Source organism: Sycon ciliatum, chromosome 1 (genome assembly GCF_964019385.1).
Source record: "Sycon ciliatum chromosome 1, ocSycCili1.1, whole genome shotgun sequence".
Classification (NCBI taxonomy): domain Eukaryota; kingdom Metazoa; phylum Porifera; class Calcarea; order Leucosolenida; family Sycettidae; genus Sycon; species Sycon ciliatum.
In genome coordinates this window covers 91,251,117-91,277,607 of record NC_088643.1, presented here as the reverse complement: position 1 = coordinate 91,277,607, position 26,491 = coordinate 91,251,117, and the positions used below count along the sequence as shown (strand labels likewise).

The following is a 26,491-nucleotide window of genomic DNA, read 5'->3' as shown; positions in this document are numbered from 1 at the left end:
CAGTCCAGCACCGGTGCACCGGCAGTCATAATATAAAACAGTTTTGCCAACCATGGAAATGACGCGGCATGCAGGCAACTCAAGTAAAGACTTTAACTTAAGTGGGCAATGTCTATGATGACTTGCATCTGAACCCCATCATGATACAGTAGTGTCCAGCTGCAAGCTGTTGAGTGACAAAAATGATGTTGGTACATGCCGCGTTGCTACATGCGGCATGTACGATGTTGCACACCAGCTGGTAGCTAATAAGCTTTATCTGATTATCTCAACGTCGTACAGAGTAACCCAGACATGGAAGTGCAAATTGCACAGTACAAGTGCATAACTATACACTTGTACTTGCTGAACTCAAGCAAGAACAGAAAGTCACAGGTGATGTGAGCGCATAAAAATAAAATCGCAGCAGCAGCAAGAAGGGGGGGGGGGAGGGAGGAAGAGAGAGAGAGAGAGAGAGAGAGAGAGAGAGGGGGGGGGGAGAGAGAGAGAGAGAGAGAGAGAGAGAGAGAGAGAGAGAGAGAGAGAGAGAGAGAGAGAGAGAGAGAGAGAGAGAGAGAGAGAGAGAGATAGAGCCAGGAGGGTATAAATAGCATGTACAGCATATGGGGCTATAGCATCAGGGAAAGTCCCCAGCGTGAACACAAAACAAACAGAACGACCGTGGACATTCATTGCAAGTGTGCACATTATTTTCAACTCAAGAGTATGTACAGAAGCAACCACGGCAAGAGGCAAATGGCAAGTGATGTTAGTTCAACGAACAGAAGCTTAAAAAAAGTATTATACCTGATGTATATTATATCCATGATGATATTCCACAATGGAATACTAGTAACCGTTTCGTGGACGTGTGAGCATGAAATTTATCGCATAAAAGTAAGCGGCACATGCAGTCAGTCAGGGCCAAGCAGCAGGGAGAAACGCCTTTAATGATCTCAACAGAGAAAGAAAGAGAAAGAGAAAGAGAAAGAGAGAGAGAGAGAGAGAGAGAGAGAGAGAGAGAGAGAGAGAGAGAGAGAGAGAGAGAGAGAGAGAGAAACTCAATTCTGGCACAAATATTTCAAAAAATAAAGAGAGGAAAGCATTCACTTCTTGGAAAGCCACAGCTACCAAAGTAACTTCAGTATGAAATAAGCAGATGCTATCACGTGTGCAATGTTAGATGAATTCAATGTCAAGGTAGAATTTTTTACATATTCATATGCAGCAAAGGAGTAAAAGGAAAATATTTGGTAAAATAGAAGAGGAACAGAACAAATCTATCTAAGCTATCACTCACTTGCTCCAGGCATCAGAGAGACTCACTCGCTCGAACAAACAAATGATCCAGAAGCTGGCTGGCTGAGGAGCGATCCTCCGGGTCAGCAACAAAGCACTTTTTGAGGAAATCAGCACCTTCAACACTCAGAATTTCCGGAATGGCTGGTGTCATACCATCACCGACACGGTACATGATCGAGAATTCATTGTCATATTCACTCCATGGGTGCTGATATCAAACACACACGAAGAGAAGAAGAAAAAAGTTCAAAAAACACCCAGATATGTATGCACTTACACTCTTACAGCAAAGCACACAATATCACAACACTGTCATGTTCACTGGGACAGCACAACTACAACAAGAATGCTTGCCGCCAACAGTACATAACCACCAAGAGTGTCAACAGTACATAACCACCAAGAGTGTGCAACTAGCTCACGAATACTCTGATCTCCCGGCAGAATTTCAAGTTGATGTCATTATAATGATGCAATGCTCCGTGCACGAGTGCTTTATCACGTTTGTACGGGGTGTCAATGCATCACGTGTGTTTCCTTGAACTAGTTTGTACATGATCAAATGGGGATTTGTCCTCACCATAGGTCCAGAATACATCTGATAACACATGAGCAATGTGCATTGCATCATAAAAATTTAAATGACGTCAACTTAAAATTCTGTCGGGGGAGCACCCATACTGGATCTCTTGGGAGCTATGTAAGTTACTCTGGTTGCTAAAGCTCGTCTTCATTAGCTGCGATCATAGCTGTGAGCTACCCCACAAGCAACCCAAAATGTGCACGTGAAGTGATGCGCACAACGATACATTGGGCCCCATGCGACTGGTGGAAATTTTTTAAAGATTCACGGTTCACGTGAGGCTTAGTCAGACTGAGTTTCCGAGGAACGCCACTACCCTCTAGGATCAAGGTGCAGATGCAGCTCCTAAAGGAGTGGGAGGTGAGTAGTATTACTCTCTGCCTCTCAATCCTGATCTTCGACCATCCCACTATGCCTGCTTGCCTGATGGTATATTAATGTGTTTCATAATAAACAGGCCAATATGTAGTAGAAGGCCCTTGACGCCCTGGAAGTTGTACGAGTGTGGCTGGACGTACACATGAACAAGGACAGTGATGTAATCGGAACTGGTCCAGGGGCCAGGGCGTCAGTTTTGCACTTCGGGTCGGATTTCTGTGAGCGTAACTGTATCTGAGTTGATACTGAACGGACAGACTGCCAGGTGTTGTACACACATCGGTACTGCACATACCTTTCCGGTCACGAGCTCCACCAGGACACAGCCCACACTCCAAAGATCAGCAGGTCGACCAAAACCACGGCCTTGATTTTGATGTATTACCTCTGGCGCCATGAAGGCTAGGAAAGCACACACACACACACACACACACAAGCACGCACACATACGCACAAACACACACACACACACACACACACACACACACACACACACACACAGAGCTGTCGTCAGAACGAATGGCAGTACGTGCTAGCAAACAAGAGCTAGTTGAGTACTACTGGCTACTTACTGAAGAACATAAACACTGTGAACTGGGACTGGGCGTTTGGACGGAAAGAACACTGACATTGGCGTGCTCTAACAGCAGGGTCCTTAATTCAAGTCCTGGTATGCTTTGGCCTTCTTCACGTCACCTTTTATTTTCTTGCGATTGCAGCAGCTGACTTCCGTTACAGCTTACAAATTCACTCGTGCCAGCAACAACATGGTGAAGACTAAAGATGATCTAGTACACAGTATGACTTGCAAGAGTAATGCTGTACACACAGTGTATCCGTGTACATGTCCAAAATAGCTTACCCACGGTGCCACGCATGCCCAGTACTTCACCGTGCGCTGTACCAGCAACATCTGCCAACTTGACCGACGACCCAAAGTCACCAAGTTTCACACCACCAGTTGGAGTCAGGAAGATGTTGGCACCTTTGATGTCCCCATGAACAATACAGTTGTCATGCAGAATCTGCACAGCCTGCAGGAGTTGGTGGACCAAGACACGAACTAGACTCTCCGGAGGACCTTGCTTGGCAAGATCATGTACAGTTCCGTCAGAACAGTACTCCATGAAGATCAACAGCTCCTCCTGCAAATGACACGCCCCATGCACGCACGCACACACGAATACAGGCACGCATACGTCTGTCATATCCCGAGTAGCAGCTAAACGTGTTTCCCGACAACCGCAACAGCACTTAGACGAGAGAGGGATCTGACTCACAGAGATAATAACGAATAATCTTTACTTCAGGATGAGACACTAGTAAAGCAACTGAACTACACGAGAGGAATAACTGCAAGCTGTAACTGACTGAAACAACGAAAAGAACACAACTCGGTGTAGTCTCCAGTCCAAACAACAAGACGCCGACTCAACTAATTATGCACAGAAACTACAAGCCGCGAAGTCCGTTTCACGCGCGCGCGGGAAACGGCACATGAGACATGCATAACAACACAACACGATGCACTACTACTACTACATGCATCATGAATAGCATGAATAGCACAAAAGAACAGCCAGGAATAATTATGATTAGACTGGTCCACACAGGAACAATAAATGTATCACCTCTACGCGTGCACACAGCATAACTGACACCAAAGAAGGGCACGTTGATTCGGGCATGCATTGGAATTACCATGAACGTAATGACACCCAAAGGCTAGCGGCAGTGATTTGCCATAACACCATACATAGACTACTGAAAGAGGTTCACCGTCTACTCATTCCACCCTCCTTGATACAACTACCGGTAAGTATCAACGTTGATACAACTAAAATGAACTATCAGAAAAGAAAACGAAATGTAACGAGCTATAAGCTAGCTGTACAGAAACATAAATGGCTGCAAAACTGGACGACTGTTGTACTGTTAGGGCAATTCAATCCATAGTGTCATCCATAAAAGTCGACTTCAACACCGCCTCCGCAGCACGTGGGACTTCTTCTTTTAGCTGCTCAGCACGCTTCTGAGACACCATTTGTGCTAGGAATGGGGACGAATTCACGCCAAACACCACCCGTTGGTACTGGTAGGCGACTGGCTCCTTTGACGCATCCAAGTCCCGCCACAGAAAACGATGAAATTTCTGATCATCTTCAGACAGCTCGATCTGGAGGTACATCTCTGCTACATCGGCCACGATAGCAACTGGCTTTGCCCTGAATCGCAGCAATATGTGCGGTAGCTCTCTCTGCAGCTTCGGTCCTGGGTGGAGGTAGTCGTTCAGGCTTGCTCCTTTGCATTTGGCTGATGCGTCAAAGACCACCCTCACTTTAGTTGTTGTTGCATCTGGTCTGGTGACTGGAAAGTGCGGGAGGTACCAACCACCTGTTGACTTGAGCTTTACTGCAGTCACGTATCCAGCGTTCACATGATGCTGCAGTACACGGCAGTACTCCTTTGCTACTTCTGGTTCCTTGTGGAGGCGTTTCTCCGTCGAGCGCAGTCTCTTCAGTGCCATCTCGTAGCTACCGTTCTCCTCTGGCGGGCTTCTCTTCCAAGGCAGCTTGACGGTGTACCTGCCGTTGCAGTACTTTGTTGATGCCTCTGCATCTGCAAGAGTTTGTCGGTCATTTGCTGCAAGCGGGCTCTGTCGGCGAGGCTCTTCCACCTCCCACATACGCCGGACCAGCATCTCCAGATTACCGTCATCGACTCTGCTGAAGTGAGTGCGGTGATGATCTGAGCTTTCACTCACAGGTCCAACGCAGGTCCAACCTAGCGCGGTTCTCCTCGCCACCGGTTCTCCCTGATCACCCCTCACCTCCTCCAGAGAGTAGTGAAGCTCGGCATGATCCAGGCCAATCAGCATATCAATCTGGCGAGTTGCTGGCTGTTCGAAGGGTATGTCCAGCAGATGATGGTACTGACTTGACTCGACGGTCCAATCGTACGGTTTCAGTGTGCCTGTGACGTGACTAGTTGTGATGGCTGAGAACGGACTGATGAACTTGCCATCTACACTCTCTACCAGCAGATCCACTGGCATTGACTCGAAAGACTCCACTGCTCCGGTGAGGGTGCTGATCGAAACCCGTTTCATGGGTCCCTGCAAGTTGAGCTGGTCCGCTACCTCTGTGTTCACATAACTTTGGGTGCTCCCATCATCCAACAGCGCATTCACCCTGAGGTTGCGGTCACCGTTTCGTAAAACGACCGGCAAGGTTCTCAGTGACAACGGTCTGGCGCCTGCTCCGATGTTAGCAGTGGTTGTAGTTCTGGCTGTCTCACTGGTGCGACCCCTTTCCGTGCCATTGCTGGCTCTAGACGTGTCAATGGCTACTGCCCTGTGAAGTAGATAGTCGTGGGTATCGCTGCACTTGTCTACGCCACACTTTCTCTTCCGCTGGCAGTCAGCACCTCGGTGGCCCTTGCCCAGACAGCGATAGCAGAGCCGATGTGTTTTCGCCACTTTCCAACGCTTGTCCACATCCATTTCCTTGAACTCTTTGCATGTCCACACTTGATGGTCCTGGGAGCATACTGGACACGCTGCCGGTGTCGGATTGGGTGACTCTGCTGCATGGAATGAGTGGCCTCGGGCTGCTGGGCGCTCTCGGCCATGTCTATGGCGACTAGGTGCTAGGCCTGCGATGGCTTCATTGGCAGTAATGTGAAAGTCGGCCTCGAGATTGACCCACTCGAGCAACGCCTCCACCCCTTCTGGGCGCTGATGCTCATAGAGCCACCTATGGTATCTTGTCAGCAGGTCTTCTGGCAGCTTCTGCTGGATTCGCGCGTACAGAGTGCCCACCTCTAGCTCCGATTGGCGACCCGCTGCTTTCAAGTTGGTCACGGCTACTTCCAACAAATCTGAGAACTGTTCCAGATCTTGTGCGTTGACTCGATCTCCGTGCAATGGCTTGAATCGTTCCAGTTCATCTAAGTACACCATCACTTGGCGCCGCGTACCTCCGAATTTCCGTTCCAGGCGTTCCATTGCCTTGTGATATGAGTCCGGGGCGTACCCTAGCCGCTCGATGCATCTTAGCGCTTCTCCCGCTACATACTGTCGTAGCTGCAACAGCTTCAGGGTTGGGCTGATTGGCGCACTGTCCACGCACGCCAGGAACGTGGCCTTCCATAACTCATAGGCACGCTTATCACCATCGAACACGGGTATTGAAATGCTTCTCATTTTGCTGAAGACGTCTGTGGCTCCAGCTGGTGGTGCAGCAAAACTAGATGGCCTCGATGGAGCTGGTACTGGTAGACCATTGTAGCTGTCGCCATGGCCATGTGCCACACTCTGTGTAGGCCTGAAACTGGCTCGAGGTACAAATGGGACGGCGGCCACAGACTGGTGTAATGTATGGGCTGGTCTCTGGCTTCTTCCACTCATGACTGCTGTGTGTACCCTGCTGGAGTGAACAGGGGCTGATTGCCTGGGCAGTACATTGCTATTGGTTGCTTGTACAGCTACAGGTGCGCTGGTGTTGCTGGCCTGACTCAGTGGCACTGTGGGTCCTGCTGCTGCTGCTGCTGCTGGCGCACTGCTACTTGTGCGGGAACTGATGCTATGGCTACTACTGGTACTAGAACTGGAGTGGTGACTGCTCCCTGCACTCACACTGGCTGGTGGAGTAGAGCTGGAGCTTGTGGGTGCACCTACAGACGAAGAAAGTGAGGTGATTGCGCTTTTACTTGAGACACTGGCACTGACAGGCCTGTTGGTGCTGAATGTGTTGCTTGCTGCAGATGTGTCCGTGTTGCTTGTGACAGGAGTGAAGTCCGCACTGACGCCACCAGGCGCGGAAGACGGTCTAGCGGACTGTGCAGAACTCGCAGACTGAGCAGTTCCTGACACCCCACCAAATGGGTCGTGAGCAGCGTTAAAGCTTGATGGCATAACAGGGTGGTACTGACTGAACCCTGCGGAATGACGCGCACGAATATGTTGTTGCTCCTCATACATCTCCACCTGCTGCTCCAGGTGCGCCATTGCTTCTGCCACTTCCTCCAGCTCCGTTATTGCTGCGTCGACTGCTTTGCCCTTTTTCTCGGCTTGAAAACACGTCACCAGTGACTCCAACACCTGATTCACCTCGTTGGCGAACCATTGCACTGCCTCGAATTCGTCTCTCACGGCATCCAAACTCAACTTCTCGTCACGGATCTGCAAAATCAAGCCTCGTCGCCGCGACGTCAAGCGCCGTTTCATTTGAATTTTTGCCACTCTCATGTCTGCAGATGCCGAGGCCACAGCATCGTTGACTTGCTCTTCCTGGCCGTCCGTATTACCAGGCTCAACATAATCGCCAGGCTCAACATCATGGCCAGGCCCAACATCTTCGCCTACCGTGACCCTGTTCCGCTCGTGACTGATATCGTCGCTGTGTTCAGACATCTCGCTCCGATGGACTTCCGACTAGGTGAAGATAACCATCCTCTGCTACCATTAGACGAGAGAGGGATCTGACTCACAGAGATAATAACGAATAATCTTTACTTCAGGATGAGACACTAGTAAAGCAACTGAACTACACGAGAGGAATAACTGCAAGCTGTAACTGACTGAAACAACGAAAAGAACACAACTCGGTGTAGTCTCCAGTCCAAACAACAAGACGCCGACTCAACTAATTATGCACAGAAACTACAAGCCGCGAAGTCCGTTTCACGCGCGCGCGGGAAACGGCACATGAGACATGCATAACAACACAACACGATGCACTACTACTACTACATGCATCATGAATAGCATGAATAGCACAAAAGAACAGCCAGGAATAATTATGATTAGACTGGTCCACACAGGAACAATAAATGTATCACCTCTACGCGTGCACACAGCATAACTGACACCAAAGAAGGGCACGTTGATTCGGGCATGCATTGGAATTACCATGAACGTAATGACACCCAAAGGCTAGCGGCAGTGATTTGCCATAACACCATACATAGACTACTGAAAGAGGTTCACCGTCTACTCAGCACTGATATGTTGGATGACGGTGTTCTCCTCATCCACGCAGGGAGTAGAGCCAGTGTTCTCGCGTGGGGCTGAATGAATACTTGGATCCACTATATAGGTCTATGACCCGATTGAGTTATCACCATGATCACTGCATGAAGAATGTATATGCTGTTACCATGGGATCGGTCTTGTTCAGCAACGGTTGGGGACCGGCACCCCATGCCCATGAACTGCGTACATGTGGTATGCCAACCACATCTGTTCAGAACAAATTTTCGTTCACACGGGATGCCAAATGAACTAAAGGAAGATCATGTCAAACGAAAATGTCAACTTATCAGTATTTTTGTACCCCCACCATGGTCACATGATATGTACTTAAAAAAAAGTACTACAACTAGTACACGCACGCACACACGCACACACACACACCTGGAGACACATCAGCCAGCGTCACAATGCTGCACAACAATGTTCACAGTGCATGTGTAGGTCTAGTCAGAAACACACTGACAAACAGAACACAGCACTAGCATGTACACCATTCAACGCAGGGCAGAGTAACAACCCACCAACCTTGTGCATTTCAACACCATAGTAGTGAACAAGATGTGGATGATTGATATTCTCCATCATCTTGATCTCATCGGCTAGGTCTTTGATTGCACCACTGCTGCTGCCTTGGAACACAACCTTCACATGATGACAAGAACAAGAACAGCATGGATTAGAACACTAAAGGCAAAGTAAGACAAGTAGAGCTTCTCATAATAATAGTGAGGTTCTGCCACACGGTAAAACGTGCCAAAGTACGTATGGAAACCTCGCCGCGGTACGGGATCAAGTTTCATGCAGATTTTTTCATACCGTTTTCCGTGTGAAGCGCGCTTCACACGGACTGGACTCCGTGTGAAAACTGAGCGTACAGAGTACATGTGGCGGGGTGTTCATGCATGCTACGTCCAGCAGAACCGGTGCAACGTACGAAAAATCCGTGTCAAACTTCACTGCAGTTGACACGGAGTTTGGTACGTAGTTCCGTGTAGCAGAACCTCTCTAATTACGCTGGAAGCAGAGCAGGACTATCGACTGCATTTTCGTTGATTTGCCTGAAAACACAAGACATGGAAAAATGAGTGTGTGTGTGTGGGGGGGGGGGCACATTTTACAGGAGTGCGCTCAATCAGAGTAGGGGGGGGGGGGGGGGGCAACCCTCCTTTGGCTAGAAGCCTGGCATGAAGCAATAGAATAGACAACACATGCTAATACATAATAATCACTATCATCCACAGCATAGTCAGGAGCAGAGGCAGTCAGATCAGCATTGACTTCATTAAAACCAGGTGCTACGGGTGTTGCAGGCTATTGCTTGACTTACTTCTTTGACAGCCATGGTAGTTCCAGTATCCAGATTGACACAGGAGTACACCTGGCCAAACTTGCCGGCACCTGTCACAGTTACAACAGACACACACATGGAGCAGCAGTAGAAGAATAAGGTGTTTGCAATTCCATCATGAGAACATTACCAAACACACGTGCGCTATACCTGCTGGGAGTCCACTGGAGTTGCCAGTTAGCCAGTGTGAGCCAACCAGCATCATAGCACAGAACCAGAAAAAGCAAGAGCAAAATAATTACTAGTACATGTGCATCCAAATTCAGTAGTTAGAGGAGGTGAAAATACATCATGTACTTCGAAGTACGAAATAGGTGCAATGGTTTGAATTCCAGATTCTGTGCACACTGATTACTACTAGTAGGCATGGATCCAAGATGTATGGGTACTTACCAATTTTATTGCCACGCTGCCAACGAAATCGAACCTGGAGCGAAGCAAGAGAAACGGAATGAAAAGTTCCAGTAACATTCGTGATCTGTTGGCATAGGTCACTCAGTGTATACCAAGAGTACAAACGGGGGTAGCGGTGCTGGATCATACAGCTCCCAAACAAGGATGAGAGCAGGGATAGTGCAACTTGAATGCCAACAACTGCAGCAATCATACTTGAATGCCAACAACTGCAGCAATCATACTTCACGATACAGTCCTTTATTCTTTTTTTCTTTAACCCTTTGGAGTCCATGGTTCGATTTCGAACCATGGGCATTTTGTATGCATGTGGGCGCAGTCAAACTTTCGGTTCTCGGCCAAATTCACCAATCGAAGGGTCTAGATGGTAGAGAAAACTCTCAGCTATCGCCTCGAACAAGTCCGAAGTCTCTGTGATGAAGTGTAAGTGAGCGGCGAGCGATCAAACATTTCCAATGTTCTGCGCTGCGTGCTGCGAGTCAGCAGTGCGTGAAGAAAAGGGATTTTCCCAGCTTCATGACAGGCGGCACGTGCCAGGACCGGCGCGGCGCGAAGTCACGGCAAGGTAAGCCTCTACTCGAAAACATTTGAACAGTTCCGAGCTAGATTCAGTGAAATGGCTACATGAGACCGATTTCGTCTCAGATCTGGAGCTGGACTCGCGTTTGGGGCGCGTTGTGGCGGACAATGAATAGTGTTCCTGGTGAGTTTGGGCTCATTGTATTTCTCTCATCAAGAGCTTTCCAACGAGCCCAAGATCTTCAAAATCGGTGAAGTAGAACCAAAGTTATGTTGGAAATGGAGTGCGCATTTTCGTGACTGCCACAAATTCTGCGGAAGCAAAAAAGTTACGGACTCCAAAGGGTTAAGGTACCTGACGATGTTTAAGCACAAGAGGATCAGCATTCTCCTAACACAGGACTGTGAGCGTGCAACCTCTACGGGGATTTGGGATGCACACGCTTCTTGCATAAGAACATCACTTCACAGGCCATGCAAGTAAAAGTCAAGACAAGAATTGATACTGACATGTGCCATACTGACCTGTTTCAACTTGAGTGAGATAATGCTGCTTTTGCCGGATGGACGGAACGATGGACTCATCACTTTGCCCACCAAGCGTTTACCCAACAGTGCCGTCGAACGCTTTTCATCCAGCTTCTCCAGACTGACCTGACAGCGTTGGATGCGAGAGGAGAAGAAGAACGGAGATGCACATGCTGGACTATCCAGGGAAGCAGGTGATGGTGTCGCCGTAACTCCGCTATCGTCTGCATCTTCACCATTGGATTCTGGCGTGGTGGTGGCAATAAGACCCGTGGAGAGAGAGACACGTGGAGAGAGAGACTTGCTTTCCTCACAGTCATCACTGCGCTTCAGAGACCACTGAGCAGAGTCTGTTGCCAAACCTGCCATACCAGCTGAACTTTCCAGAATCCTCCGGGCCTCAACCGGAGCATCGTTTGGTGAGCCGATCACAGGAGAAAGAGATCTGCATTCAAGGGACGCGATGCCCACCGGCTCAGATATAGAGCGTTTACGACGAGTCGCACTGCTGTGGGCTTCGTCAGCACTTGACATGGAGTCCTCAAGCCCGCCAGCAACATCAATAGCTGCTGAGCGTGGCAGTCCCACAGGCAGTGAAGAGCCTCTTTCAACAGGATCATACGCATGTACAATAGGGCTACTACTGCCACTAGCACTGCTGTACCAGCGCAACACACGTGCACTATTAGTACGACGAGCTATCATCTTAGAGCGATGCCGCACCAGGATTGGAGTTGCCAGGGTTGATCGTGGCTTGGATGGGGATGTATCTGCATCCATAGATTGCCACGGTGCTGCAACAAAGCACACAACGCCCCCACCAGCACAGGGAACAGAATAGGTATATCGTTGATGGTTGCGTGACGAGGGGCAACATGATGTATCGTCAAACCAAACCACTGACATATTACAGAGATACATGCAAAGATTCAAACACGGCCACACGCACATCAGTGAATGAGTGATACACATATAGACAAACAAACAGCTTACATTCTTCGGGATGCGGAGAGCTGTCGTAATCATCATCAGACTTGGTGCTAAATTGGAACTTCTCCAAGAACTCGGTCACTTCAAAGGAAAAGTGCTGCAAAAGCCACAAAAAGAGAGGAAATACTGTACTTCCATGCAGCCTGAGAATACGAGCACTAAGCAGATGAACAGGATTACGGATACAAGGTGTACTAAGAACTCTGTGCAATAGCGTAAGCAGTGAGAGAGTGCACGTTCGACATTCTACTCTTCTCAGAAAAAAAGGAGAGTAGAGTTAAAAATGATGGGCTCGGCTACAGCACTTCATCCCTCCTCACCTGATAATCATCTTCAGACAGTCCCTGCAGAAAGTCCTCGCGACAGGATAGGGTCACGAAGCTTAGGCCCTGCGCCATCCACCTGAAGATTTCACCAGAGAAAGCACATGAGCTCAATGTTATGCCTCGACCATCCACGTGAAGAAAGATGAGCTGGACTTTGCACAACCCTTGCTTCCCCTGTATTGGCAACCCAGTATATTGGCGAGTGTATATGCCACGGTACGGTTACAGTGTACAAACTAATGTTTTTTTCCTCTCTATATACTGTAAGAGTTGAATATCTAACGGGGCACAAAGTGGAACGTTTGAACGAGAAAGAAACCATCGTTAACTCAAGAAACGTTACACGTATGTTATTCCTCCGCTTAGTGGGACATTTTCGCAAATCATTAAACTTTAGACTCATCTCACTTTCAACTCTTCTCTACAGTATAGCATAATTATATACGTGATTCTAAATCCAGTAGAACGGCTAATTTCAGCGTTTTCTGAATCAGGACCAATTCACGATGAAATATTTTAGCGATCCGAGGTTCAGAGTTAAAAAAAGAAGAAGAAGAAGAGGTGATAGTACTGTACTATGCATGCATAAATTCGATTGGCGAAAATCCGCTAAAATTACCCGTTTTACAGTACAGTGACTCTGAGCTCCCCTGATGAGACCCAACAAGCTACTACAGTCCATTTCAAAAATATAGACGCATGGTATTTTTGAAATATTTCAAATTGGGCTGGAGCTTTTTGAGAATTTTTTTTCGGAATATTGCTCAGGTCCTTCCTGCAATTACTCTCATATCAATTTTTAAGCGATCACAGATATTATTATTATTATTATTATTTCACCGTCCAATGGCAGAAGCCAATGCAAAGGAGGGGGCGTTAGCCAGCCATGGCAAGAGAAGAAAGAAAAGAAAGAATGAAGGAAAAAAGATGATAATCGGAAGAAAATAATGCATCAGCGGGGTGAAATGTATCACTATGTTGACCATGGTGGAGAGCGGCGAGATAAGCTAGCAAAAGAGGCAAGCGAGCCTACAACGTGGCATGACATTTAACATGGTCTATGAACTGTCTAATATTGGATATTGTCTTCATTTCCATGGGCAGCTTGAGCCATTACGAGTATGCAGAAAAGATAGGAGATTTGGTAAACATAGTTGACAAAGCTCTGGGTAGTACTATGCCATTGCGAGTGTCCCGTGCGAAAGTAAACCAATTATACTTGGTGAGATGTTCAGGGACAATGTTCAGTTTAATACGATGGACCAGAACGCATGACTGTCTCTGCGACAGGATAGAGATGGGGCTGGTGGAGGCCAAACTATATAGATCAGTAGAGGGGAAAAGAGTGGGTTTACGAAAAATAATTTTCAACACACGTTTATGATGTATTTCTAGTGTCTGTACAGCAGATTTACTGAGCAGGGAATGCCAAGCAGTGGCGCCGTGCAGAAAGATAGGAAGGAGGTAGCATTTAAAAAAGAGACGAATACATTCGGGAGACAAGTGGGAGCAGTGAGACATCAGGCAACCTACAGATTTGCTAACTTTGTTGCATACAAAATCTAGGTGAGAATTCCAGGACAATTGCGAGTCAAATACAACACCCAAATGCCTGTGCGTCTCTACAATAGTAATATTAATAGCCAAATCAAGTCCGGGAAGGGTAAATGTGGGAGGGTGGTCTATTTGAGGGAGAAAGACTATTTCTGTTTTCAAGATATTGGGTTTCAGACGCCATGACAACATCCATTCATGAACAACATTGATTCCAGTCTGAAGCTTCGTACACGATATAGATGCTCGCCTAACGGTTTTTTGAAATCAGTCATGTACCTACAACCAAGAGTGTGCTACTTTGCAAACAGGATCTCCCACGGCGAAAACTCACATTGCGTGTTCCAGGTCGACTCGTACTACGTACAACGAAGGCCAGCGCGTGTGCAGTCCGGATATCTGCCATGATCATGCTGATGACTCGCATAAGCTTGGCGGGTTTCTGTCAGGGAATGCTATTTTTAAACTCCGTTTGTCGCTAAAACGGGTTGGAACGTACAACGGGAACACTACACGACGTGATGTGAGTTTTCGCCGCCGGCGGACCCCATAGAAAGGGTATCCAGAGTTGCACACTCTTGGGAGCTTATGTACTCTTACTACAACCTACATGTAACTACTTCCACTAGCACCACTACCGTGCACACCAGGGAGGTGGTGGGAGAAGTTATGCATTCTCAACGAGTTCACGAAATGCACAAGTGCAGCCCAGAGGCCTGGTGGTGACAGTCAATTTCTTCTTCAGACTTTTCCCTTTTCCACTCCCTCAACTAATTTACTTACAGAAACAGCCCAGCACTTAAACATTTCCAGCAAAACACAAACCTTGGTTGGCTGTGCGGTGACATGTCACAGAAATGAGAGACATACTGCATCCAGCCGGTCATGAAGTGAGACAGCTCAATACCAAACATACGACGCTGGTCCGCAGACACTAGTCTCTCAACCTCATACAGAAACTGCAACAAGAACAACAACAATCATAACACATACCACATCAATACACACTCCAAGCCGCTAACCATCCAATCCACTCAACAGACAAGATTCAGGGAAGAGGCTACGTGCCACTACAAGTCCCAGCATGGCTGTTTTGCATCCTTTTGTTTTCAACCATGCCAAAACATCCGCCTAGCAATAAATTGCAAATGAAGCGGATCGAGATGCCAGCGTGAACTGATACCAGCAGGCGAAGAGTTGAGAGAAGAAAAGAAGTCGAAGGAAGAAAGAAGACTTTCTCTGACCTCAAATGCAGTTCCATAGCACCGTTGCATGGTCTTGATGTAAGCATCAATGAGTCGATCATCATGAATACCGTCCTCCAGTTCATTGATGCCATCTTGCATGAGATGGCGCCCAACACCATGCACAGCTCTCATGATAGCACCGCCCAGGTCAATTGTAGATTGCTGTATAGTGCCAGGTAGATTGTCATGTATGCAAAGACAATGCACACAATACAGACAGACAGACAGACAGACAGACAGACAGACAGACAGACAGACACACACACACACATGCACACACAAACAAGACGCAATACACACAAGCCAATAGAAAGCCGATTAGCAATACACCAAGAAACCACAGCAGCAACTTACAAGTGCACAGAAAAACTCGAAACAAAACTCGAAGTGCAATTACAATTAGGGCTCAAACGGTCACGGTTTTACCCCTGACGGTTAACTGCTAAGCTAACGGTCGGTTAACCGGTTATAACCTACAAGCCACGGCAATCCTGCGGACTCTTTTTTAACCGTATATTTGACTATACTCATTAAAAAATGTACCCTATCCAGTACAACGCACACTTGTACATTCTCTTGCATGCTCATTCATACATACTCTCACACCAAGAGACCAGATATGACCGAGTTGACAGCCCAGAAATTGCGTACGCGTGCGACAGCCCGCGAAAGTGCACACTTTGCAACGACCTGACACTTGAAAAATTGACTGAAAAGTTACTGCGTAACCGTTATCATAATCGGTTAACCGTTAATTCTTCGTAACCGGTCTGCAACCGGTTAATCGGACTAATCGTTTGAGCCCTAATTACAATGTACATGCTCGAATTGGTTTACAATTGCGGAAAGGGAATGCCATCCTACAATTGCGGAAAGGGAATGCCATCCTACAATTGCGGAAAGGGAATGCCATCCTACAATTGCGGAAAGGGAATGCCATCCTACAATTGCGGAAAGGGAATGCCATCCTACAATTGCGGAAAGGGAATGCCATCCTACAATTGCGGAAAGGGAATGCCATCCTACAATTGCGGAAAGGGAATGCCATCCTACAATTGCGGAAAGGGAATGCCATCCTACAATTGCGGAAAGGGAATGCCATCCTACAATTGCGGAAAGGGAATGCCATCCTACAATTGCGGAAAGGGAATGCCATCCTACAATTGCGGAAAGGGAATGCCATCCTACAATTGCGGAAAGGGAATGCCATCCTACAATTGCGGAAAGGGAATGCCATCCTACAATTGCGGAAAGGGAATGCCATCCTACAATTGCGGAAAGGGAATGCCATCCTACAATTGCGGAAAGGGAATGCCATCCTACAATTGCGGAAAGGGAATGCCATCCTACAATTGCGGAAAGGGAATGCCATCCTACAATTGCGGAAAGGGAATGCCATCCTACAATTGCGGAAAGGGAATGCCATCCTACAATTGCGGAAAGGGAATGCCATCCTACAAGCAAATCTGCAATACATTCAATTGAATGTGCATTCGGACACAGACATGGCAGAAATGTAACTAGCCAGCCAACCAACCAGCCAAGCACGCACATACCACACAGCCACAATAACAATACTGTAATGTAACTGGCATACTGGTGCGCTTACAGTTAATTCAGCAAGACTCTCTCCAACATCAGGATATGTAGAAGTGTGCTCCAATGAGACCTCCAGTAGATCACTGCACAGACGGAAGAATATACTCCGGCATGCCGGTAGTGACGCAGCTATTGGCACCACTAGCTTGACATCGTCCACCTTGCAACACCAAAGTCAATGCACATCCACATCCACATGCACATGTACATTCACATTCATGTGCACATGCATAGGCACATGCACATGTACATGAATAGGCACAGGCAAAAGCATATTCAGGCAGAACACGAACACAACAGGACCTAGGTTCGACGCTACACAAATGATTGCCCTGACACAGGTAAGGCCTGATCATCACCATCATGGAAGACCTAGCCCTTTCCCCGTGAAGCAGGTGCATGTAGTTCAAAAGTACTGGTTATGCCAACATGCATACAATGTACAGTGTTGCTCAATGAAATCCAGTCGCATCACTCAAGTACGCGCCGGGCGTTGCGCAGCCATAGACCTGCGTACACTGGGCTGCGGAATGATGCAAGGCGCAAACTTGAGTGACGCGACTGGATTTCATTGAGCAGCACTGTACTTCGAGTACAGTCTCCTCTTAACAAGTCATGCACTTACTAGTAGTCTTGGGGATAAAATTGCATGACTTATCACGAGTACATGGCTTACAGATACTGTAGATAAAACTATACATAATTATACACAAGTACATGACATCCTTGTGTATACATTGTGTATACTATTTTAGTACATAACCTGGGGGCCATGTACTCTTGCTCTTAGCATTAGTGAGGCAGGCATTGACAAACAGGATGTCCGCATCACTAATAGTATTCATCGCTCCAACAAAGCTCTTGTCTTCTAGTTGCCTATTCATTGTGTATGCATACAATTAACCTCATGAATATCAACCTTGGGTGCAACCAACATATTTTTTCTTCCAACTTTCCCTTTTTAATTTATCCTTCAAACTGATGAATGAATAGTATAAATATGTTGCCTGATGATTGCGAAAGCATGAAACTCAGAGTAGCCATTAACTAGCCTTGATTGCCCTTGTTGTTCTATGTAGTATCTTTCCTATAAATACTACGCTCAACCTCACGAGAAAAGGCAACTCGTAACACACCTTTCTTATGCCCGATCATGAGTCGGTATCTGCAAGGTTGACTGTATATATGAAGATCAGCAGCAGTATTCGGCTACTGGAAATATGCCTAGTCTCGCACTTGGTAGCTGCCTACAGCTACTTTTCAATGCCTTCTTATGTCTTTGTGGGTCTGCGTGCTTCTGTCTGTTTCTTCTCGGTGTGTGCCCGTTTTTTGTCCATATCACACCCAGCCACCAACCTATCAATATGCATACACAATCACAGCTTACTTGTAGGTCCATGAGTGCCTGTGTAGTCTCTTTAGGAGGTTCGACTTCGATGACACTGCCCGTCCAGACATGTGGCTCAGCTGCCGAAGCAGATGCTGCCGTAGTGCTCCAATTGGATGGAAGTGGAATGTTCTGTGCTGCTGATCCGAGATTGGATGATGCCGAGGATACGATAGTTATACCGATACTTGGAGGGATATCTCCGGATGCGACTGGTGTCGAGTCCATAAGTGTGGAGGTAGACGTCAATGAACTGGTCGCGGAAGTTGTCATGGAGGCGAGCGGAGAGGTCGTTTGAGACAGCAGGATCAGATAGTCTTCAGTGTACCAGTGATCACTGCCTCCGTGTCCACATGCCACATTCAGCAAAGATAGCACACGCCTGTTGTAAGAAAAAAGGACACACAGACCACAGCGACACACAAGTACATGTACACACATATGAAGAACCCCTTGGTCATACGAAAAATTAAAGCAGAAAAGCGTTACCTTCATAGACATAACTTGACATGGCTAGACACTATGTCAATAGGTGTACAGGCACTTACTCGGGGTTATCCTCCAGTGATGGAGAAACGAACAGTGGACGTGCACTGGAGCTGATAAAGTGGACCTATAACAGTAGATACACGAGCACACGCACACCAGAAGGACAAAGTACATAAAAAAATCCACACCGGGTCCTAGCAACACAGGGCCAATGGGATGTATACACATGCGCGCATGTAAGTGCCCACACACGCACTCCTTCCCCTCCCCCGTACACGCGCGCTGACACCTATATCTATACTAATCCCGAAGTGTGAATCCATGCTGGAGCATAATTGATTCATACTACATGTGCCTTGAATAAAGGTGCTTCTCAGACAATACCATGTTGGATGAACATCACCAAACTTGTTCGGCTATTAGCAATACGATTCCTACACAGGTTGATGGTCTACTCGTACATATGGTCTCAATGTACACCCAGTGTGAATGGGTTCCATGGGTTGAGATGCAGTTATATAATTCATGTCCAATTCTTTAATCTAGTTGCCGTTCACAGGGCTCCTACTTACCATTGAGTGGCCAGTGTCTTGCAGGCATTTCAGCAGGCTTGCTTCATTGCACACTGGCAAGCGAGTGAAGTCGGCCGCAATTTGCATCTCCTACATACAGTCAAGTACAATATTGTGCCATGCACATAATATTATGCAAACACGTACATACATGTGCACATAAACCAACACAAATAATACTAGTATTATAACATTCAACCAGGCTGGACGAAAATGAAGGCTTCATGTGATAAGCTATGCCGTTATTACGGATATGGAAAGGCCATGTCCAACCGGAAACTAATCAAAACAGACTGTTGTCATAGTCGTGGTACATACAGGCATAGAGGATCAGGATTGCAAAAACCCTTCCTTATGATACAGCCAAATGAGCCAGTGAAGAAGGGCACTGAAAGTAATACTGCATACTGATTAGCCACACATTCTGGGTAAGTGTCACATATGCAACCTACATTACACACAAATTGACACAATACAAAATGCAGTGAAACCTGAAGAGGACATTAGCACAATACTAAACAAAACACCAAGGAATCAGAAAGTCTTTTCACCCACCTTTCTTAGCATCCTGCCAAAACCAACTGCCTTTGACGAGCGCTCTCGGACTTGCTCAAAGAGCTTCCGAAAAGACCGACTTGTCTGCAGTAGCTCCCTGCAATGAAAGTAGAAAAGCACACAGCCTGAATCTAGCAACAACAGCAAATACCCACCAACATACAGCACACAGAGGTAGGCACTATCTTTGCAATAACTGTTAGTGCTCGATGCACACAAAGTGCAGAGCCGTTCATGCAAGCATGTACATGTACATGACATGAGGTGATCTACAGGCACGTCAGCAGTATACTCACGATTTCAAGTCCAGTGAACGGTCTAGATTGTGAAGCTCCGTGGTGCACTCGTCCAGGCCAGACTCCAGAAAATTTGTTGTATTCTGCATGAAGCCCTGCGCAATGATGCTGCCAGCACACACAAGCATCAGAACAAGACAGGAAAAAGGCATGTTATTCAACAACTACCGTACTGGCGGCATGCATAGAAAACGTGAAAGTAGAGTCAAGGCAGGTCAAGGCTTCATAACAGGATACCAGTAAGGGACAGTCCGAAAAAATCACATGGCCGGGCACCCCTGTTTGACAATGGCATTTGTCAGACGGTCCCTACTAGTGCTAATGTCAAGAATAGAACTGGTGCATTATACACGAGACTCGAGAAATCCAACAAACCTGGTGACATTGCAAATGCATTCATTGAGCGGTCAATCGTTTTTCAATTCACACAGGCATGAAAACAAGTGATGGGAAAACCCACAAGAGTTCAAGTAGAACTAACCAGAATCTGCGACCAACATTACTCATGCCACGGCGCACTTGCGGCACAAATCGACTGATGAACTGCCACTCCTGTTCCAGCACATTGACTGGATCCAGAGCTGCATGATCTGCTCTAGCAATCTTCTGCACGTAGCTATGCAGATGGCGAAGGTATGCCTAAAATGAGAGAATAAAATGAAATCACGAACCATTTACATACTAGAAGAGAAATGTTGAACCCAGCAAGTCAGCACTGGCAATCACACAAGCCCGTGCACACACACACGCACACACACACACACACACACACACACACACACACACACACACACATACACACACCTGTCCTGTCCTGTTGAGCTACTGCCATGCAGGTTACGTGGGCCCCGGAGGGGTAGCTGAGAGAGAGGAGGAGCACACAGCCCTGTGACGATCCAGGTGATGCGGCAAGCGAAATCAGCGGGAGCAGGCACAAACACATGCGAAACCCTGACGGTCCTGAACAGTCGGACGACTACAAGTCCGTGAGCAGCGATGACGGGCGCGGCCACGTGTAGACGCAAAGCAGCGGTCACAAGCCTGGCAGTGAGCGACGCAGCACAGCGGAGAAGCAGGCAGCGGCAGGGGCGCACCGACTGCTGACTGGGGGTAAGTACACTTGTGCCTTGCCAGACCCCCACGGGACTTCAGCCAACGGCCACACTCTCCACACTGGCATGCACCTTTCTGCTCCGCAACCGGCTTCGCACGCTCAACCCTACACTTGTGGCGTGCGCGATCACTGGGGCGTGCAAACTGTCGGTCGCAGGTGTAGCAGGTGACGGGAGGGGGGATGCTGGGCATCTACCGGTGCTGAGTACGCCGAGCGCCAGTTGGAACGCGACTCGCATTCAGCTCGCCATTCCCCCTCGAGAACGAAGGTCAGACACAACACAATCCTTCCAGCGCCGACGAGGGCCATGAGCTGGGCGACGCGACGGAAGCGTGCCAAAGAGAACTTGCTTCGGCAGCCGGTGGTCCTCCATCCGAGCAACATGTCCGAGCCATTCAAGGCGACGGTGCTCCACCTTTGTGCGGATGGTGTCGGGATCACCCCACCTCACACGTAGTTGGTGATTGGTGATGTGGTCATCCCAGCATTCTTGGCGAGACACTCCCATGATCGAGCGGATGCATCGGTGGTGGAAGACAGAGAGCCGCTGCAAATCCCGTTGAAGAGGCGTCCAACACTCCGAACCGCACAGCAAGAGGGACAAGACACAGGCGTTGAACACACACCTCTTGATGTGGAGGTCCAGGTGCTTGTTGCCAAAGATAGACTTTTGCAAAGCGCCACATGCTCGGGAGGCATTCGCAATGCGGGAGTCAACATCGCAGGATGAACGGCCGCCGCTGTGAATTACCGAACCCAGATACTTGAATTCGGTGACACAGACAATGTCGACACCAGCTAGACTGAGGGGTACGCGGTCAGCATCAGACACATCAGCACCAGCAACCAAACACTTTGTCTTTGTGGCACTAACCACGAGGCCAAATTCGGACGCCGTGTTGTCAAAGGTTGCCATACACACACACACACACACACACACACACACACACACACACACACACACACACACACACACACACACACACACACACACACACACACACACACACACACACACACACACACACAACAAACACACACGGGTGGATGTAGGTGCTCAGATATCTCAGCTCCCTTCCTCAGCATTCAACTGGAAAAATAATTTAAAAATATATATACAGCTTCCAAAACAGAGAGAGAGAGAGAGAGAGAGAGAGAGAGAGAGAGAGAGAGAGAGAGAGAGAGTGAGAGAGTGAGAGAGAGAGAGAGAGAGAGAGAGAGAGAGAGAGAGAGAGAGAGAGAGAGAGAGAGAGAGAGAGAGAGAGAGAGAGAGAGAGAGAGAGAGAGAGAGAGAGAGAGAGAGAGAGAGAGAGAGAGAGAGAGAGAGCGAGCGAGATAGATAGATAGAGATACAGAGAGAGAGAGAGAGCGAGAGCGAGATAGATAGAGAGATAGATAGATAGAGAGAGAGAGAGGAAAAAACATGTCGCAGAATTACCTCCAGAACTTTACGCAGGTCCTGTTCAAAAGCAACTTGACTGACTTCTAGCTGGCGTTGATAGACAGTGGTGAGATTGGGCAAGACGGCTTCCAATAACTGTACATAGTACAACTTGACTTCATGTGCAGCAACTAGTAGTTCTTTACTTTCATAGATGAGCTGCACAGCAATTACAAGTGCCCATACACAGCCAAGCTGATAACATCTATCCACTATACTTCAATGTATTAATGATATTATTTATACATGACGACACACGAACAGAAGGGTGAGCACTTAGGGTTTCAGAGTTGCATGATATCCTAGTGCTCGACATCGCACGCACGAAAAGTATACCTAGTTATCTGCCTGGTACTCGCACCTGACTAGACTGGATCTCGTTGGAAGGCTGTTGGTTAGCGCTACGGAGATGTGTTGAAGCTAGGAGTCAGGTCATCGAATGTATCAGTATTCTGTCAGTGTTGTGCCTAGTTGCTGCACTTTCTGACTGTATAACTCGTATCCATATGTCCTTTTCCTTTCTACAGTTATTATTGGCTCAACATCCGAGTTTCAAAATTACTACAGGTTTTCCATATTGTATAAGGCCATCATTTTTTATATCTATGTTTCGCGTCAGTTCAACTTCCAGAATCATATGCGAGAGGTGGAAAAAAATAAAAAAAAGTTGCAAAATAATAAAAAAGTCATCAGCAAAGGTGTATGCACTGTACACAGCACGTGCATGGTGTACATTCGAAAGAAAAATCGTACATCGAAGCACAACATCTGGGTTATCAGCATGAGTAAAATTTAATATTCACTTTGGACAGAGGAGGCAACCGTTGGTGTCTATGCTTCGCTGGATAATTGTACTCAGACTTCAGCAGCGGTGCAAAGACCTCCGGAACGACGCATCCTCTCAGCTTGAGGGGATCAATGCGGTCTGGTGTAAGCTCATAGAATATTGCTCCCAGATGCCGAACAAACGATTTACCAACGCTGGCCAAGAGGCCATTTCTGAATCCCAGCTTCGCCGTATGCAACCAGTCCACACCAGGGAGTCGTAAAATACCACTCCCTGGTCCACACTGTACTGATGACTCGCACGATCGTGCACTCACTGTGCATGTTCGATTTTTTTTTCCAAAAAAAAAACGTATGCGTGCGGACGACGCGAAACATAGCTATAAAAAATGATGGCCTAACAGAAACAAATCAGTGGTACGAGTATTACCCCCCCTCCCCTTGTCCACCCTTTGCAAACATGTACACACCGTAGCTGAGCTACGTGAAATCCAATCTCATGAATAAAACAGAGCAGTATTCAGTGCGCAGCCCAGTGTTTGCAGCTCCAGAGATGTGTGACACTGGGACTACTATATTCATGAGGCCGACTTGCATTTGCCTCAATTGTATGTAATACATACTCTGCGCACATACCTGGCGAATGCTGATGGCCGATGGCTTCCACTCTGGCTGACGCTCCAGCCAAGAGCGTATCACCTGCTGAGTGACATCAAGCGGTACTCTTAGTAATGATAGATACGGCTCGGCAAGTGATGGAAGACCAATGGCACTAAACTCTTCTTCCCATGAGGATGGTGATGGGAAAGGCAGGTGAGATGCACCACTGACTGATGACATTGCAGACTGTTGTCTGGAGAAGAGCGTTGCGCCAGTGACTACCGATGGTGACAGAGAAGCAAATGACACGGCTCGGGATGTGAGGTTATGTGAGGACGTTGATGACAGCACAGACGATCCAGCAAACTGTGGAACGCTGATGTGAAAATCGGCCTGTTCGTCTGGGCAGAGAAACAGAGAATGCACACGCTGAAGAACATCGTCCACCATGCGCAACAGACGCTGGAGCAGCGCAGTCAAACTGAACCGCTTCAGAGCAGCATCGACGAAGCTTGAGTAGCGCTGTGTGTAGCTGTCACTACTCTTTCTAGCAAAACTGCTGCCTTGCATTGCTTTGCTGTCTGATTGACTTCGATGCACGTCGTGTTCAGTAGCATTTGCTAGAGTATCCGAATGAGAAGAGGGATCCGGAGCACTGACAGATATGGGTAACGCCCTCTCCACGCGTAGATCGTCACCAGGCACGTCTGAAGTTTCCTCAGAGATGTTGATCAACACACTGCTGGTTTTCGTGACCTGATTGGACAGTGCGCTCAACACAATGTCACTTGCATCATCCATCTCCACTGACTCAAGACACAGCTCACTGACATTGACATGCATCCATTTCTGCAGTGTAGATAGTGTAATAGCAAGCTGCCACGATGCATTACTCCACGACAACAGAGTACTGTGTCGGTTAACAAACTCGTCAGTTTCTCCATCCGCTCGCTCGCGCTCCAGCAAGAGAGACAGAGAAGGATAGAGTGTGCAGGCTTGGTCAAACAAACTCAGGAGTGAATGGATTGACTGCAGTGCCGTCATGTGCTTCGATGAGAAACAAGCAAGTCCGGTTACAACTTCAATCTTCTTCTGGCTGTCTTCGTTGTAAGTGCTTGCCATTGCTTTAGCAAATATCCGGCGAGTGCTTTGCGAAGTCTTTGAGAATCCACTGCGGTCTGCATTGAAATGGAACTGTTCAATCTCACACATCACCTTATCTATATGTGCACGTGCTAAACGCAGAACTCCCTCCTGATGCTCTTTCTCGCGGTCCTTGAGAGCAGACTGCAGCTCCAACCATAACCGGTACTTGGCTGCTTTCTGATCTGCCTCAGCACTACTTTCTGCTCCGATTGATAACGCTTGCTTCACATAGAAACGAGCACTTTGAACCATCTCCAGTCCACGGACCACCTGGCACACATGCTGGTGAAGACTTTCTCGTGGGACGGCAGTTGAAATCACCGGTGAAGGTGCGGTGGTGGCCATGGTGCGGCTGCCATCCGTCTTCGGTGTCTTCATGGAAGGTGTCACACTACCATCGCTACTTAGAGACAGCTCAGAGAAGCTGGAATAGAGACTCCTCGGAAAGCTGCTATCCGCAACACCTTCCCCCAACTCTAAATCAAATGTGTCACTGTGCTGCGTTGTCATGGACTGTTTCACAGCACGGTCCCATCGTCTCTGTGTAGTTCTAGACTCTCCTTCTGCAAGCGCAGCTCTCTTTTCAGCACTGCGTTTATCCTCAGACCCTGATGAGACATTGGCTGGTGAACTACGACCAGCTGTTCCGCCAGTTCTCTTACGTGGAAGTGACTGTCGTCGATTTTCACCTTTGGAACGTCGTTTTCGCGAATCACGCTTTACTAGCCGATTCTGGCGCGGAGAGGCGTACGTAAGGTAATCATCATCTGGACCAGCAGCGCAGTCTTCGTCCTCGCTGTCACTGGCAGGACAGCTTCCTCTGGCTGCCATTTACTCATCTGCGAGGGCTATTTATTTAGGTCATTCAGTTCAAATTGCGACGCGTTCAAATTTCGTGCTTTTCAACCTCCAAACAGCACACTCTGGCCTGGGGACAAAATAATTACGGTACATGTATGTGCACTGATTTCATGGATTGTGTAGAAACACACGTTCTATCTGTCATGTAACGAGTTACGTTATGACCTTGTTGACTGGATGCCATGGCATGCGGCAGTATGCAGCGTGCACAGACTTTGACATTTTTATTTACGGTATGATTAATTTACCGTACCTTGAAAATGCTTGGGCCGCCATTCTCTGTTTCCATGAAGACGAACACCACAAAATTCGAAAGAAATCATTTTCTGGTTATGACGCCATTCCAATGACTCACTGCTGGAAAAAGTGCATGAAGTGATAAAAGCCGATTTCATTTTTTTGTGCAAGATAGCCACCTTGGCATGGAGACAGCGCATAGCGCA

The 26,491-nt window shown here is 47.6% G+C and overlaps 2 protein-coding genes across 2 annotated transcripts; both read right to left on the bottom strand.

The window, feature by feature from the left end:
• Positions 1-667: 667 nt before the first annotated feature.
• On the bottom strand, positions 668-26,143 carry LOC135806431 (mitogen-activated protein kinase kinase kinase 4-like). Its single transcript, XM_065320611.1, has 20 exons — positions 24,078-26,143; positions 22,653-22,814; positions 20,582-20,739; positions 20,101-20,208; positions 19,805-19,901; positions 19,250-19,339; positions 18,737-18,801; positions 18,189-18,570; positions 16,812-16,961; positions 15,200-15,364; positions 14,781-14,914; positions 12,396-12,477; positions 12,079-12,172; positions 11,083-11,879; positions 10,018-10,051; positions 9,604-9,674; positions 8,802-8,918; positions 3,105-3,387; positions 2,538-2,644; positions 668-1,489 (listed from the first exon to the last, which is right to left on the bottom strand). The coding sequence occupies exons 1-20, from the start codon at positions 26,016-26,018 to the stop codon at positions 1,292-1,294; spliced, it is 5,235 nt and encodes a 1,744-aa protein (XP_065176683.1). The 5' UTR covers positions 26,019-26,143; the 3' UTR covers positions 668-1,291.
• Positions 3,519-7,268, bottom strand: LOC135806430 (uncharacterized). The gene has a single exon (XM_065320610.1). It carries the CDS (start codon positions 7,248-7,250, stop codon positions 4,188-4,190), a length of 3,063 nt encoding a protein of 1,020 aa, XP_065176682.1. The 5' UTR covers positions 7,251-7,268; the 3' UTR covers positions 3,519-4,187.
• Positions 26,144-26,491: the final 348 nt, after the last annotated feature.